Raw genomic sequence first — 16,035 nt, 5'->3', positions numbered from 1 at the left:
TCTCTGTATACTATGTGGTTTTAATCCGTAATAACCAAATCGGGCAAGCATTCCGCTCAATGCAGTATCTTTCGGGCGGAAATGGTACCCGTGACCAAAGCCGCACAGATACTGGAAAAAACTGGAGAAACTTCCGCCATGTCAACTTTTATATTGACAACCATTCGGTAATTAAGGCGTTAATCTCTTATAGCGCAGAATCTACCAGCGTGCAAAGCTTCACTATAACTAATTGGATTAACATTAAGTTGATGTAGACAGCCTCATAGCAAAGAAAGGATACCACCATGCGTGCCACCACCTGGATTACGTCATTCCGCATCTTTTTTTTATTTGATAAATCCAGTAGAGGCTCTCCACCACTTACAAACCATCCAAAGAAGAGTGTAGGGAGGGCTCATCAGGAGTAAATCAACTTTTTTCGTTCACGTTGGACGAGGGCAGGACGTATTCTTCCAAGTATTCGCGGTTGTGCACAGTCTATACAGACCGATATTCAGATCGTTGCGTTTACATAGTCGGTGGAATATTGAATAAGATCTAGACTCTTCAATTAATAGAGAATAAAAGTAAAATGTATAAACGTATCCTTAAAAAGGAGATATCCTCTATGCCTTCCGCATTCTGTTCATGGCATACCGCGATCATAAGTTCAGATTATTCGTTGGTTGGGAATATAGATACCCTGATGGAATTCCTATAGGCATATTATGGCTAAAGGTTGGATGAGCAAACGCTGGGAAGGCATCAACCTTTTTGTGCTTGGAAATCAATTTTAAGGCGCTGACTTCGGAGTTTCAGTCAAATTTGCCACAACATATTGAGATATTTGCAAAAATGGCATAAAAACAAAAATTGCAGTTATGTAAATATCTTAACAAATTTCGCACTTACTTTCTTAATTGGCGCTTAACCGTTTAAACGGTTATGGCCGTCCAACAAGGCGCGTCAGTCGCCAACCGGCGCCAATTGGTTATACCAAAGGAGTTTAAATCGTTTTCCACCTGGTCCTTCCAGCGGAGTGGAGCCGCCCTCTACCTCTGTTTCCATAGGCGGGTTCCGATAGAAACACTTTCTTGGCCGGAGCGTCATCTTTTATTCGCATAACATGGCTTAGCCAGCGCAGTTTTAATTCGCTGCACTATGTTGATGTCTGCGAAGAGCTCGAACAGCTCATCGTTAAATCTTCTTCGATACTCGCCATCGCCAACGCTTAGAGGTCCATAAATCTTTCGACGAACTTTTCTCTCGAACACTCCAGAGCCGCTTAATCTGATGTTGTTATGGTCCATGCTTCTGCACCATATAGTAGGGCGAGTACGATAAGTAACTTGTAGAGTATGATTTTCGTTTGCCGAGAGAGGACTTTACTCTTCAATTGCCTACCTAGTCCAAAGTAGCATTTATTGGCAAGAGTGATTCTTCGCTGTATTTCAGAGCTGATGTGGTTGTTAGTGTTGATGCTGGTTCCCAAATAAACGAAATCTTTTACTATTTCGATATTATGGCTGCCAACAATAGCGTGGTTGCCAAGGCGCATATGCGCTGACTCTTTGCCCGATGACAGCAGGTACTTCGTTTTGTCCTCATTCACCATCAAAGCGTCTTTTTCCAGTTTGGAGTAAGCAGAACTAACAGCGCGGGTGTTTAGGCCGATGATATCAATGTCATCAGCATATGCTAGTAATTGCACGCTTTTGTAGTATATATTTCCAGAGCGGTTAAGCAGCTAGTATAATTTTATCCAGGATCAAATTAAAGAAATCGCACGATAGGGGGTCACCCTGTCTGAAACATCGTTTAGTTTCGAACGGCTCGGAGAGGTCCTTCCCAGTTCTGACTGAGCCGATGGTGTTGCTCAACGTCATTTTGCACTTCCAAATAAGTTTTGCGCGGAAAAAAAATTCAGACATAGCGGCATATAGGCAGCTCCTTTTCGTGCTGTCGAAGGCGGCTTTAAAAATCGACGAAGAGGTGATGTGTGTCGATTATTTTTTCGCGGCTTTTTCCAAGATTTGGCGCATTGTGAAAATCTGGTCAATGGTAGATTTACCAGGTCTGAAGCCGCATTGATAAGGTCCAATCAGCCGATTCACGGTGGACTTCAATCTTTCACACAATACACTTGACAGGACCTTATATGCGATATTAAGAAGTCTGATTCCGCGATAGTTTGCGCAGTTTGCAGTATTCCCTTTCATGTGGACTGGGCAAAGAACACTTAGATTCCAATCGTCGGGCATGCACTCGTCCGACCGTATTTAGTTTCCAAATCATTTTTAATAAAGCTGTCGCCCGTCGTGGTGTAGTGGTAGCGTGCTCTGATTACCACGCCGAAGGTCCTGGGTTCATTTCCCGGTCACATCAAAAATTAAGAGAAAAGTTTTTTTAATTAGAAACAAGTTGTTCTTAGCGAGGTCACCCCTCGGCAGTGATTTAGCAAATATTCCGAATGTATTTCTGCTTCTCAGTTAAAACGCATCGGTTATCGCGTCCTGTTGGTCCCGTCAGCTGGTCTCGTATGACAGCTAGTACTTCGCCTTTGTCCACATTAACCGCAATATGCACTTTTTTACCCCTTCTTAAGTAGAACTTAGAAAGGGAGCATTAACGGCGCCTTAGCTAAGGTCAATGATATCAATATCATCAGCATATGCCAGCAATTGTACTCTTTTGTACTAGCTTGTGACATCACGATTGCTTCTATATTATCTTCTACAGCATTAGGTTAATTAAATTGCATGAAAGGGGTTTCGCCCTTTCTGAAGCCTCGTTTTATTTCGAAATTCAGACGTAGCAGCATTCAAGCAACTACTTTTCTCTCTGTAAAAGACCGCTTTGAAGTCAAAAAAAATCATGGTGAGTGTTGTTGTTTTTGTATTAACGACAAAGACACTCCCAGAAAGTTTTGGGGAGTGCTATCGATGTTGATGGCCCTTTGCGAATATAAATCCGGTACGTTCCGGTAACAAGCACCATTAGGGGGCAACTTACTACGTAATTTATCATATTTTGACGAATATTATATCTCTAAGCCGATACTAAGCAGTCACGTGTATGTACATAAACAAATGAATCATTATGTATACACATATGTGCATACAAACAGCGGAGAGATACTCACAGAAGTATGCAATCATCAGCAAAGTAGTTCTCACATATATACACGCATATAGCTATGCGAGAGGCTATAAACGTGCATCTGTAGTTTATAGCTAGTAAGTTTATAGCTGGTGACTAAGTAGTAAATTCTAGAAGAAGAAACGCCTAGAAGTATGCGAACGAGGCAGCAGAGAGTATAAAAGGAGCGAAAGCTGATTAAGCAGAATCAATTTGATTTAAGCACGCTGTTGGTTGCGAAGTAAAATGTTATTGCGAAGTACTTTGAAGTAGTCTGATAAAGACCATTTTTGAATTATTGAATACTGTCGTTATTTATTCAACAGTTTAGCGATTCGAACGTTATCAGAAGTTTTGGAATAAGCGGAATTGCCCTAAATTCGTTACAATATAATAAATTGAAATAATAAATTGACAATTTAAAAAAAATTGCGTAATAAATTGTTTCAAACTGCAAATGCAATCTTGTAAAGTGTGTTTATTGATTAGATTTAAACGTCAGTTACGCATGGCTCAACTATATGGTTGGCTCATCTCATCAACTGATTAAATTTTTTTCATTTCACTGGAGTAGGGATTGTCAAAAGAAGATGGCAAACTCAAAATGAAACCAAACACTGACACCATTTTCTTACAACACTCAAACATTTCAAAATTATATGTTTTCATTCCATTTTATTCGCCTAATACCAACATGCACATTTTGACAGTCTGAACAAAGGTATGTTGTTGCTGTAGAGATGAGCCAACCAGCTATCAAATTACTATTGTGTAAGCTTAATTGATTTGTATGAATACCACTTAATTTAAATCGAAATTGCCTCAATTTATTTTTCTGTTTGAACATAGTAGCGGTGTTTTTTTTACACGTGTATACGTTTACAGCTCCGACACATAAGCAGTTTTTAATATAGATGATTTTAACACAAGCTTATGCATTATGAGTAGATTGCACGTATTTTTATGGAGAACGGTAGAATGAGCGACACTGGCGCCATCTGATATTGAAAAGTAGCCATCTCCCAAATTTTGTTCCAAGCAGATCATATGAAGAAGAATTTGACATTTGCTTTGACCAAGGGTGTTGGCACACTTTGTAAGTGAAATTATTTTTCCTACTGGTTGGTAAATTTTCTAACATTTTTCGCAATTAAAAACTACAGTATAGCAATCGATTACGACACAAAATATGTTTGCAAGTATTTTTGTTGTATAGAGAGAATGTTTACAACAGTGCTTCGCGAAATGTTGTATGTGAATGGGCAAGGCGTAATAAACTTCAATTGCCAAGTCTGAAGTTCCTTCATATTTACAAACGCAACATCTTGGTTGATTTTGGCGATGTTATTGGAATGCATAATACTATGTACAAGCACACAAAAAATTGGCAATTTATACGATTTGGGCAATTCATTACGCAATTTATCATATAATAAATTGCCAATTTAAAAAAAATTGCATTATAAATTGTTTCAAACTGCAAATTAAACGTCAGTTACGCATAGCTCAACTATATGGTTGGCTCATCTCATCAGCTAATTTTTTTTTTGCGTTTCACTGTGGTAGGCAATGTCAAAAGAATATGGCAAACTCAAAATGAAACCAAAACATTGAACACATTTTCTTGCAACAAACAAAAATTTCAAAGTTTTATGTTTTCAATCCATTCCATTCGCCTAATAGCAAGACGCACATATTTGACAGTCTGAACTAAGGTATGTTGGTGCTTTAGACATGAGCCAACAAGCTGGCAAATTACTATTGTGTAAGCTAAACGGAGTAGTATGAACACCACTCAATTTAAATCGAAAAATGTCATTGTGTCACCGCCTTTAGCTACAGCACAGGGTGTACCGGAAAGCGGAGACACAGCCCTCTGATGGCCGTAGTGTATCGATAATTGTACGGGATAGAGCCAAACATCCAATGTCAATAGTCAGCTGCTCATATTTCGTGCGGTCATACCATTGTTTACTATATAGTTTGGCAGCTTAAGTAGAGGTTATGTTGCGAATAGAGTGGAAGGCAGTGGACTAGGCAGTCGAATGTCATATAATGAAGGAATGGTGTTCGGAGATTTTTCAAAGTTAAAAAAAAAAATGATAAAAGCTTTAATATAAATAAAATTATTGTTTCAATAACAACAAAAACGCCATATATATTCTGTATACATAAATTTGTAAGGATTATCTCACTTTAAAATTTGAATTCAATAATCTAAAGTTTTTTTTGAAACTGAGTCGAGAACTGTGCGTGTGAATGAGCGAATTTTCACCGATCAGCTGTTAGTTGCGCTACTTGGTAAAATTTACAATGGGTCAAACGTTTGTCGGTCTCTCTTTATCTGTTGTATTTACGTTTGCAAAATAAAGCGAAATTAAAAAAAAAATACACGCATTTGTAAATTAAAGATTGGAAGGCTTTGAAAAGAAAATAAGGATGGAGGATTTTAAAGTTCCACTCTTGCCCACAGCCGGAGTGATAAAAGCAGTAAATGAACAGGAAAAAAAAATCTGTAAGCCCACATTGCAAAGCGGAGTAAATAATGAACAAAAACCATCTCCGGTAAATACTACCACTATTGAAACGTCAGTTTGTCCATATAAAGTGCCGCCATGGTCGCAAACACCACCCGATTCTATTAATTTTAAATTTGAAGTATTAAAGTCTGGTCAAATTATTGATGAAATTGAAAATTTACAAACGCAAGCAATCTGGAAGTTTGGACGTTTACCACCACCAGCCAACGACATTGAACTAGCGCACCCAACAATATCACGCTACCACGCAATTCTCCAATACCGACCCAAAAAACAAATTGAACTTGCGAATACTGAAAGTGCTGCTGCTGACGATAGTCGTAATCCTCCTGAAGGCTGGTACATTTACGACTTGAATAGCACACATGGCACATTTTTAAATAAACAACGTATACCGCCTAATATCTTTATACGCATACGTGTAGGCCATATAATGCGATTGGGTGCTAGTACACGTTCATATATATTACAAGGACCACAAAAGGACGAAGAACCCGAATCTGAATTGACTGTAACAGAACTGCGTGAGCAATACAAGCAAAAATTAGCTGAAGCTGAAGCTGAAGCTATACGTAAATCGACAGAAGCTGACGAGCGCGAACGAAATGAGGGTATTAGCTGGGGTATGGCAGAAGATGCAGACGAGGAAACCGATCTATCCCATAATCCCTATGCGAGCACAAATAATGAAGAATTATTTCTTGATGATCCTAAGAAAACATTGCGTGGTTACTTTGAGCGCGAAGGATTAGAATTGGCATACAAATGTGATGAAATGTCTGTAGGATCATTTGTGTGCCGCGTTGAATTACCAATAGATGATGCTTACGGTCGGCCAATAATAGCTGAGGTGGTACACAAAGGGCGCAAGAAAGAATGTGTAGTGCAATGTGCTTTAGAAGCTTGCCGTATTCTAGATCGACATGGAGTTTTGCGTCAGGCAAATCAAGGTAAAGCTAAGTGTAATTTGAATTATGGTCTTAAAAATGTATCTCATTTCCAGAGCCTTTGAAAAGAAAAGCAAAAACTCAATCCGATTCTGATGAAGACGATTTTCTTGATCGCACTGGCGACGTTGAACGAAAGAAGCAAAGAAAATCTAATCCGCCAGCCAACACGGCTTTGACGTACGAGGATTTGGTAAGCTTGTACCATACCTATACTGTGATGGCCCCAGTCAAATATAATTTTTTGTTTAATTTTTTAGTTAAATAAAGATGCGGATATTTCCGCACAAATTTTACAAGTTGAAGATAATATAAAAAGTTATCAAGAAACTCAACGTCGTCTAAAGTCCACACAAGATAGTAATATGGAAGACTTAGATGATTTTATGGATAGTCTAACAAGTGATGTTGCTAACCTTGATAAGACAGAAATACGCAAATTAAGGGTAACTATATATAATATATAACTGTTTTTTTTTTTTTTTATTTCCTTACTATTATAGTTAGAAGAACAACGCCTAAAATACGAAAAAGAAAGGGTGCAACGTTTAATAAAAATTGCCAAACCAGTTAATTTGAAGCTCGACAATTTTGATGGGTCTACTAACAAAGCTCAAAGTGCGAAAAAGCAGCTACCAATGATTGGGAAACGCAATCAATTTAGCAAATTTAAAATAGCAAAGATAGTCGAGCCTACTGAGGTAATAAAAAAAGCAAATGTAACAAATCTAGCTTCTGATGAAGAAGAATTTGAAGAAGATGAAGAAGGCAGCACAGCAACACGGAAATCAGTATTAGTGAAATCTGCGCCAACAGAGAATAGTGAGAAAAATGAGGGGATTCCCGAACTGCCTGTGCAGGAATTGAACAGTACAAGCAAGATATATGGCCCCGCTGGGCTGGTGTCTAAAAATTTAGTTACAAATGAAGAAGAAAAGTTAGTCGAAAACACAAGTCAATCAACTTTAAAACAATTATCGAATAAAATCGAAAAAGATGAAGTAAATGAATCGGAAAATTTGAGGAAAAAACGACGACAACGCCAGCGATTGCGTCAAAAACGGCAAGGAATTGACTTGGACGAACTTGAGGAGCACGAATCTAGCGAAAAATATGCAAAGTGGGTACCGCCACCTAATCAAAGTGGCGATGGATATACAGAATTGAATAAAAAATATGGATACTAAGTATATACATTTGTCTACTGTACTGCAACGTTTACTGTTTTTTTTTTTTAATTGTATGAAATATGCATTCTGAAATTGCATTCTGAAATTGCATTCTTTTTATACACCTGCAAATATTAAAATAGCGGCCAGGTGTTTAAAAATTAACATGAAAATTTTCAAATTTTAGGACACTTTCGGTATGCAATTTTTCGAACACGTCTTCGAATTTGTTTTAAATAGTTTGGGTTAGGTTAGGTGAGGTGGTAGCTGCCCTGATAAGGATAGCTCACTTGGACAACACGAAGGTCCGTTGTGATACCACATACATCAAAAATAACGGTGACTTAGATCTAGCTACTTAGAGAATCGTTGAGTATCAACGATAAAACTCCCAATGATACCGATCTCAACTTTGGATAAATGCTCGGGAGATCCAAGTGATTTGGTGATTCCACCTCATCATCCTCCATACAGCTGCAGCAGGATGGAGTTTCCAGTATATTGAGACGTACCGCATTGATACCCATGGGACAGTGCCCTGTCAAAACCGCAATGACCATTTGAAAGGTGAGCCTTAGTGAACCCAATTATTTCAGCAGATCTCCTGCCATCCACTTTCGGCCGGAAAGATCTTGCTACCCTACAAGACGTGGTGTCCGCCCAACGTGGCCAGCGGAATCCCGAAATCCCTAGAGCCATCTTCATCCGGTTCAGTTGTACCGATCCGGGCTAACAATTAAAGTTTTCTTTTATTATTATATTAATTGTGAAAATAAAAACTTAGCTGATAAAATTTGAAAATCATTGTTGCTACTATTTTTTTACGCACAGGTATATATGCATATATTTATAAGACATTATAAAAGTATATATAGGTATACAAATTTATTCATACATTTTAAATAGTAATTAAACATTTTAAATAATTCAATCACAAAATTAAAATACATTAACTAGCTTTTGGTTTCGCAAGTTCAATAATTCTTGGCGATGCTTTAGCTTTGAGGGCAGCTGGAGAGATTAAGAATGGATTTTCACGTATATGCGCATTTTCGTACTCTTTCGGTTCTGCTAACTCTTTAATGCGATTAGTGGCTCTAGCTTTCAGAGCGTTCGGCGATATGGAGAATGGATTCTCCTTTAGATCTGATTCCGCGACTCCTTTCTCGCGAGCAGTTGCCAGCTCTTGCGTGCGTTTCGAAGCTGCAGTTTAAAGAATTAATTAATAAATGCGGTTTGTTGTATGATTTTTTCAAATGAATAAAAATATAACTACAAATCGACGGCTGAGTTGAAGAAACCCTTATTCAACGATAGAACCAACAAAAATTTGTAAGTCTTAATTATTATTGATCCCTTCTTATAATTATGTATAATGAAAAATTTGCAAAATACCTTTATAAGTTAAAGCAGCCGGATTAATGGGTATGGGTAACGTTTGATTTTCCATTGAATCATCATATACTCTGTGTTTTGCGATCTCTTTAATACGGTCTGAGGGCTCGTATGACTTCATTCCTGGTGTAAATTCCCAAGGCTCTTTTTGAAGTTCTTCGTGTGTTTTCGGCAAAGCTAGCTCTTTGAATCGACTCATTTGCTCAAGTTTCAAACTTTTTACAGGCTATAATGCCAAATAAATAAATAAGAATGTATTTACAGATGCGAGTAAAAAAAATTGCAGCAAAAACAATTTGCAAACTTTATTAATTATTTCATTTATTTTGTTGTTGTAGTTGTTGTTGTTGTAGTGATAAGTTTGCTCCCCGAAGGCTTTGGGGAGTGTTATGGATTTGATGGTCCTTTGCCGGATACAGATCCGGTACGCTCCGGTACCACAGCACCATTAAGGTGCTAGCCCGACCATCTCGGGAACGATTTATGTGGCCACATTAAACCTTCAGGCCATCAACTCCCTCCCACCCCAAAGTTCCATGAGGAGCTTGGGGTCGCCAGAGCCTCCTCTGTTACTGAAACAGGATTCGCCGCGGATAGGTGAGGTTGACAATTGGGTTTGGAGAAGATATATATTGCGCTGGCAACCTGAAGGGTTGAGCTACACAGCCTCTTGAATCTGGTATTTTAGCCGCCTCTTACGACAGGCATACCTACCGCGGGTATATTCTGACCCCTAACCCGCTGGGGTCATCGTTGTCATTTATTTTGTTATGTTGTCGTTTATTTTGTTATGTTGTCGTTTATTTTGTTATGTTGGTTAATTAAAAGAAACAAGAGTAGGAAATAGCACAGCTACAACAGCAGTAGGAAATATTTTTTAGTTTTACTTTCGTTATTTAAAAACAGCGACAAAGAATTGTATAACGATAACTGTCAAATAAAATTTCAAAAGGGGTTTGCGAAAAAATGTGAAAATTAGAGGTTTTTTAAATAATAATAACTGTTACAGATACTGTAATTTTTATATTTCATAGCAATCCATGTCAATAATATTGAGAAAGCAGTTTTGCCTTTAATTTTTAATTCATTGGGAAAATTTTCTTGTTTAAACTATAATTTTTTGAAGCGCTAAAATAATTTAAATAAAAATTGCTATCAAACATATAGTATTGATTTTTTCCCAACATTCTTCAAAAAATTATATATTATTAATTATATCGTTTTATTAATTTCAATATACGCCGCGCAAATTGTGAATCTTAAAAATGTTTCGTACACCTCCGAAAACAAATGGCCAAAGCTGTACTCTCTGCAATCATGGCGATACTGACGAGATGGTCCAATGCGACGTATGTGATGCCTGGAATCACTACACCTGCGCCGGAGTGACTTCTGAAGTCGAAACCCATCCTTGGAAGTGCATTAAATGCAGGGAGAGTGAGGAAGTAAGGTCAGCCCGAAGTGTAAGGACAACAAAAACGGCTGTAGCGAACTCAAAATCAAGGTCGAATCGACGGAAAATAAATTTAGAGCTACAACGCTTGGAGTTAGAGCACGCGGAACGTGAAAAACAGTATCAAGAGAAGAGGATGCAATTGCTAACAGACTTCAAACAATTTGTAATGTACCGTATTGGGGAAATCCTCGAAGGAAGTAAGCTTTCAGAATGGCGATATGTGCCTACTAAGCTTAACGTTGCAGATGATGCTACAAAATGGAAAAAACCTTTCCAGTTTGATTTGAAAAGTAGGTGGTTTGCAGGACCAGATTTCTTGTGGCAACCGTGGCCTCAAAGAATCACAAACAGTATGGAAACCAATGAGGAATTAAGACAACATATAGCATTTGTTCACGTTATGGAAAATTTCGACGATAATTGTGTGGACTTGAACAAATTTTCAAGCTGGAATCGCCTTTTACGAGTTACTGCTACTATTTTCATGTTTGGTCTTAAGCTAAAGAATGAACAAGGATTACGACATGCCAAATAAAAGTTTAATATTAGCAATGGTAGAAAATTACATATATTGAAAAATACAATATAGTACTTTTAAGGATGAAATTGCTACTCTGAAACAAAAACGCAATATTCAAAAAGCTATTCCTGTTTTCAAGTGTCCGCCATATTTAGATGAAAATAATGTACTTCGTATAAAAGGTAGAATAGAATTAGCGCTGACTATACCCGAAAACTCGAAGCGACCTATTATTTTGCCAAAAAACAATTATGGAACGACTCTTATAATTCGCCATTTTCATGAAGAGCTGCGTCATATGCACCATGATACCTGCTTAAATGAAATCCGACAAAAATTCTACATACATCGTATACGAGTGGAACTTAAAAGAGTGCGTAGGCTTTGTCAGTTTTGCAGAAATAGAGCATCTATGCCAGCGGTTTCAGAAATGGCTACACTACCACGGTGCCGACTATCCACATTCGCACGTCCATTCTCTTATGTTGGTGTTGACTACTTTGGACCGATGCAAGTCAAAGTGGCTCGCCATCAAGAAAAACGATGAGGTGTCTTATTCACTTGCCTCACTGTGAGTGCAATTCACATCGAGATCGCAAGAGATATGACAACAAGCACCTGCATAATGGTAATTCAGAATTTCATTGTGAGAAGAGGTATACCGATCGAGATTTATTGCGACAATGGTACACACTTTCATGGCGCTGAAACTGAATTAAAGAAAGCAGTTTGTGAATTGGATTTTGAACTGATAGCTGAAAAGTTTGTTACAGCATCAACAACATGGCATTTTAATCCACCAGCAGCACCACATATGGGTGGAAGTTGGGAGCGTTTAATACAATCCGTGAAGAAAGTACTTTACAACATCATGCTAAATCGTATTTTTAGAGACGATACTTTGTATTCTGCGCTTCTGGAATGTGAGCGTATTATAAATTCCAGACCACTGACTTACGTAGATTTGGAAAACACAGAAGATGAAGTCTTAACTCCAAATCATTTCTTGCTTGGATCTTCCAGCGGTAGTAAACCCTTGGGAAAATTTTCTGATACCGATTGCAACTTGCGAAAGTACTGGCGAAAGGTACAATACTTTGCTGATATTTTCTGGAAGCGTTGGATTCAAGAATATTTACCAACTTTAACACGTCGAAGTAAATGATTTCAAAAGGTTGACCCAATTAAAATTGATGATGTTGTCATTATAGTAGATCCGAATTTGCCTCGCAATAATTGGCCAAAGGGGATCGTTCAATCTGTAATGCAAGCAGCAGATGGAAATGTTAGATGTGCTACCGTAAAAACAAAATATGGAATATTTAAGCGGCCTGTAACCAAATTAGCAAAGTTAGATGTGGCTGGTTAAAATTCGTGAAATTTTAACGGGGGAGAGGATGTTACAGACACTTGCTGTTACAGATACTTGCTGTTCAAACTGTAATTTTTATATTTCATAGCAATCCATGTCAATAATATTGAGAAAGCAGTTTTGCCTTTGATTTTTAATTCATTGGGAAATTTTTCTTGTTTAAACTATAATTTTTTGAAGCGCTAAAATAATTTAAATAAAAATTGCTATCAAACATATAGTATTGATGTTTTCCCAACAATAACGATTTCGAAATCCTTATTGAGAATTTGATAAAACTTTTTGTAAACTTTTCAAAATTTTCAAAAAAGTACGTAACAACTTTCAAACAACGAAAATAATTGAAAAATTCGGAAAATTTCGAGTACCAGGTTTTGTAGTTCGAATCATTTTAATCTAGAAAAGAATAATTTTGAAGAAATGAATATTCGGATGATGTCATCCCGTTGACGTTATTATTCTGACAAGTTCCACATGCATATTTTGTCGGGGTGTCTATCATACATAGCTAGCTTTGTATTCTGCTACGATCGGACTAGATTTGACTATACATTAGAATGAATTTTTGTGGCAAAACGATTAATGTAACTTTGTATTCCCCAAAAGAATGCGGGGTTTGACATACTTCAAACTTATTATTTGTTAAACTGAAATGAATTGCTTACTTAAAACGATTCTTAAAATGAGGGGTTTTAAAACTTAGATTTAGCGATTTTTTCGAAAATGTATTCAAATAGTTTTTTCGTTCGAAATAAAATTCAATAAAAAACTTCAAAATCAACGAAAATAAAAAAAGAAGAAAATAGTGAAATTAAATTAACAAATAATTTTTACTGCTATATTATATGTAAGTTAATTGAATATTGTCGGTTAAGCGAAAGATCGTACCATCTCGGTAGCTGTTCGAAAAAGCCATATCTGAGCAAAGTTTGAAGAATGCCAATATCCTTGATATGTGCTATGCTTCCGCTGCTGTCGTAGTATGGTGATAGCGTGCTCCGCATACCACACCAAAGGTCCTGGGTTCCTTTCCAGGGCAAAGCAACATCAAAAATTCAGAAAAAAGCATATATGTAAGACCACGTTTACAGCTCCCAGCGGGCATTAGGAGTTAAGTAAGAAAATTATAATCTCGTTTTGAATTCGAAATCAAAAAAAGACAGACAGCCTACAAACATTTTTGTGATTGGTAGCAGCATAAGTGTGACAAGAAATTGTAATTTAGGTACATTCTATTAATGAATACAAAAACATTTAAATTGCAATATAACGGTACTCTGATGTTTGTGAGTGTATCCAACCTATAGTACCAATGTATTACATATATGAAAAAACTTTGTAAGCGGTGTCGCCTCTCGGCAGTGATTTTGCAGACACTTCGAGTGTATATCGCAATGAAAAGCTTCTGAGTGAAAACTGATCTGCCTTGCAGATGCCGAGCGGAGTCGGCGTAAAACATGGGAACTACAATTTGTATGAAAAATAAAAGAAACCCGACGCTTATTGGAAGCCAAGTTCGGCCTGAACTCTTCGCAGGTTTATCGCGCCTTGCATTTTTTTTTGGCGTATTTTGAGAACATTGTGGACCATGTCGTCTTCGCCAAACTTTCTTTACCTTATTCGAAAAAATTTAAATACTAATTGGCGGCTAAGCGCCTAAGCAATTTTGGCCGTTTCGTAGCTAGTCACGCCAGTTATCCCTGTTTCGCGATAACTGACGCCAATTGGGAGCAACAAGAGAGTTCTGCTTTCAAACTGTAATTTCGAACCGGCAGCCAATTTATGGTTAACCGTTGACTTTCAAAAAAAATTAAATACCGGTTTAGGTTGTTTTGGTGCTTTTTTCGGTTTAGCCAATTTTTTTAGGTACTTTATATGTTTTTTCCATTCTGCCTCATCCCATTTATGTATTGGAATTCTGTTAAAAAAAAAAAAATGGTTATTAGGAGCGCTACAGAGCATTTCAAAAATTCAAATATACCAACTTTTTCTCTGGCGGTTGTATATTACTAAGCCGACTATAGACCGACAACAAGCTTAAACGTATTAAACGGTTCAATCCGATTATTTGTAAGGGGTTAAATATTTCCTTTACACTATCTTTGAATAAAAGTAGCTTCCTACAATACAATGAGTATGTCTTTGAAGGTCAGATAGATATGAATTTTTTTGTTGCTTACCGCACAGCTGGCAAGGCTAATTGCTCTGTCCGCGTGCGCATTGTTCTTTCGCGCACAAACTCAATTGGCTTCTTATATTTACATGGACACTGTGCTGTATAACGTTTTCGAATCGGTATATTTCGATGAGCCAACATTAATATTCGCTTGCGTTTTGTGAACATTTGTTTATGGCGTTCCTCAAGCTTTTGCCAATTGTCACATATTTCCGGCAAAAAGCAATTTAAATTTTCTGGCAAATTATCGAATGTATGACAACAATTCGAACTCCTCGAAATCTTATGCATTTTACAATTTTTTTAATTTATTTTTATTAAATGCACTGAAAATTTTGTTTTTCTCTCTTTAAAATATAAATCAACTTCATATGAAAAAGAAAAAATTCAATATTCTCGATGTACAAAAATAAAACAGAAAAGCATATGGAAAAGTGTTTCAAGAGATATAAAATGTAGCACATAGTGCTCCGAATATTTTAGAAATTTTATAAGTATGTGCATATATCATATTGCCCACCTAGATCAAAAAAGCGATCAACTCAAAAAATCGCTATGTTCGAAAAACAGACTATATTATCTCTCCCATATGAGCCAATGCAATTTTTATTTTTACAGTCTTACCTACATTTTCGTACTTAATATTCTAATCGTTAACTTAATAGCTAGATTTTCCATATAAAGTTTTCCTTTCGATAATCGGTATCAACAAAAAAAGATAAACTTGCAAGCTTTACGGAAAATAATCTAGTTCCTAGTGATGGAACATATGTAAACGCGTAGATTATCTATTAAGTATTTATTGTGGATGACAGCATGTGTAAACGTGGCCTTAGCTCCCAATTCATCTAGGCTGGCGATTTATCAACTTAAAACAAGTAAGAACGGGACTGTCTTCGGCTGTGCCGAAGACTTCATACCTTTCATGAATGGGGCTGAACAATAATCTTATGCCGTTCGTAATCTCCGAATAATCGGATGTATAGGATAATAAATATATAATGAACAGATCTACATACCTAAACGATTTCTAAGATAAATATAAAATAAAAAATAGGTAGGTAATTTGTGTGAGGATGCAAAGTTTCAGGTTTTTTGTGGTCTGCGTGTAAAAACTGTGACTTCGAATCACGTATTTCACCAATATATGTCGTAAACGTAACTATTTGATGAAATTTGATGAATTTTGAAGCTTCTAGCCGTAAAAAAGGGGCATAAAAATACAGTTTATATGGGGTATATAATATATATACCACCGATCTCTATGATTTTTTCAGACAACAATATATGCTATATACGTAAGCATTCGTTGAAATTTGAAGCCTCTAGCTCTTAAAATA

General features: G+C 36.9%; 2 protein-coding genes across 2 annotated transcripts; one reads left to right on the top strand and one right to left on the bottom strand.

Annotated features, from left to right (window-relative positions):
• Nucleotides 1–5,449: 5,449 nt before the first annotated feature.
• Nucleotides 5,450–8,696, top strand: LOC137245452 (kanadaptin). The gene is made up of 4 exons (XM_067776129.1): nucleotides 5,450–6,610; nucleotides 6,664–6,800; nucleotides 6,868–7,053; nucleotides 7,111–8,696. The coding sequence occupies exons 1-4, from the start codon at nucleotides 5,560–5,562 to the stop codon at nucleotides 7,792–7,794; spliced, it is 2,058 nt and encodes a 685-aa protein (XP_067632230.1). The 5' UTR covers nucleotides 5,450–5,559; the 3' UTR covers nucleotides 7,795–8,696.
• On the bottom strand, nucleotides 8,611–15,068 carry LOC137245459 (sperm microtubule associated protein 2-like). Its single transcript, XM_067776141.1, has 5 exons — nucleotides 14,700–15,068; nucleotides 14,505–14,639; nucleotides 14,338–14,437; nucleotides 9,172–9,397; nucleotides 8,611–8,979 (listed from the first exon to the last, which is right to left on the bottom strand). Exons 1-5 carry the CDS (start codon nucleotides 14,984–14,986, stop codon nucleotides 8,726–8,728), a joined length of 1,002 nt encoding a protein of 333 aa, XP_067632242.1. The 5' UTR covers nucleotides 14,987–15,068; the 3' UTR covers nucleotides 8,611–8,725.
• Nucleotides 15,069–16,035: the final 967 nt, after the last annotated feature.

The sequence above is a fragment of the Eurosta solidaginis genome, chromosome 1 (assembly GCF_040869045.1).
Source record: "Eurosta solidaginis isolate ZX-2024a chromosome 1, ASM4086904v1, whole genome shotgun sequence".
Classification (NCBI taxonomy): Eukaryota; Metazoa; Arthropoda; class Insecta; order Diptera; family Tephritidae; genus Eurosta; species Eurosta solidaginis.
The sequence above is the reverse complement of the archived record's forward strand: the minus strand, read 5'-3'. Positions and strand labels throughout refer to the sequence as shown.

Coding starts and splice junctions, on each gene's coding strand:
- LOC137245452 (XM_067776129.1), top strand. CDS start 5,560: ATGGAGGATTTTAAAGTTCCACTCTTGCCCACAGCCGGAGTGATAAAA. Junction 6,611..6,663: donor TTTGCGTCAGGCAAATCAAG/GTAAAGCTAAGT, acceptor TCTCATTTCCAG/AGCCTTTGAAAAGAAAAGCA. Junction 6,801..6,867: donor CTTTGACGTACGAGGATTTG/GTAAGCTTGTAC, acceptor TTAATTTTTTAG/TTAAATAAAGATGCGGATAT.
- LOC137245459 (XM_067776141.1), bottom strand. CDS start 14,986: ATGCATAAGATTTCGAGGAGTTCGAATTGTTGTCATACATTCGATAAT. Junction 9,398..14,337: donor CACCAAAACAACCTAAACCG/GTATTTAATTTT, acceptor TTGGCATTATAG/CCTGTAAAAAGTTTGAAACT. Junction 8,980..9,171: donor GGCTGCTTTAACTTATAAAG/GTATTTTGCAAA, acceptor TTTAAACTGCAG/CTTCGAAACGCACGCAAGAG.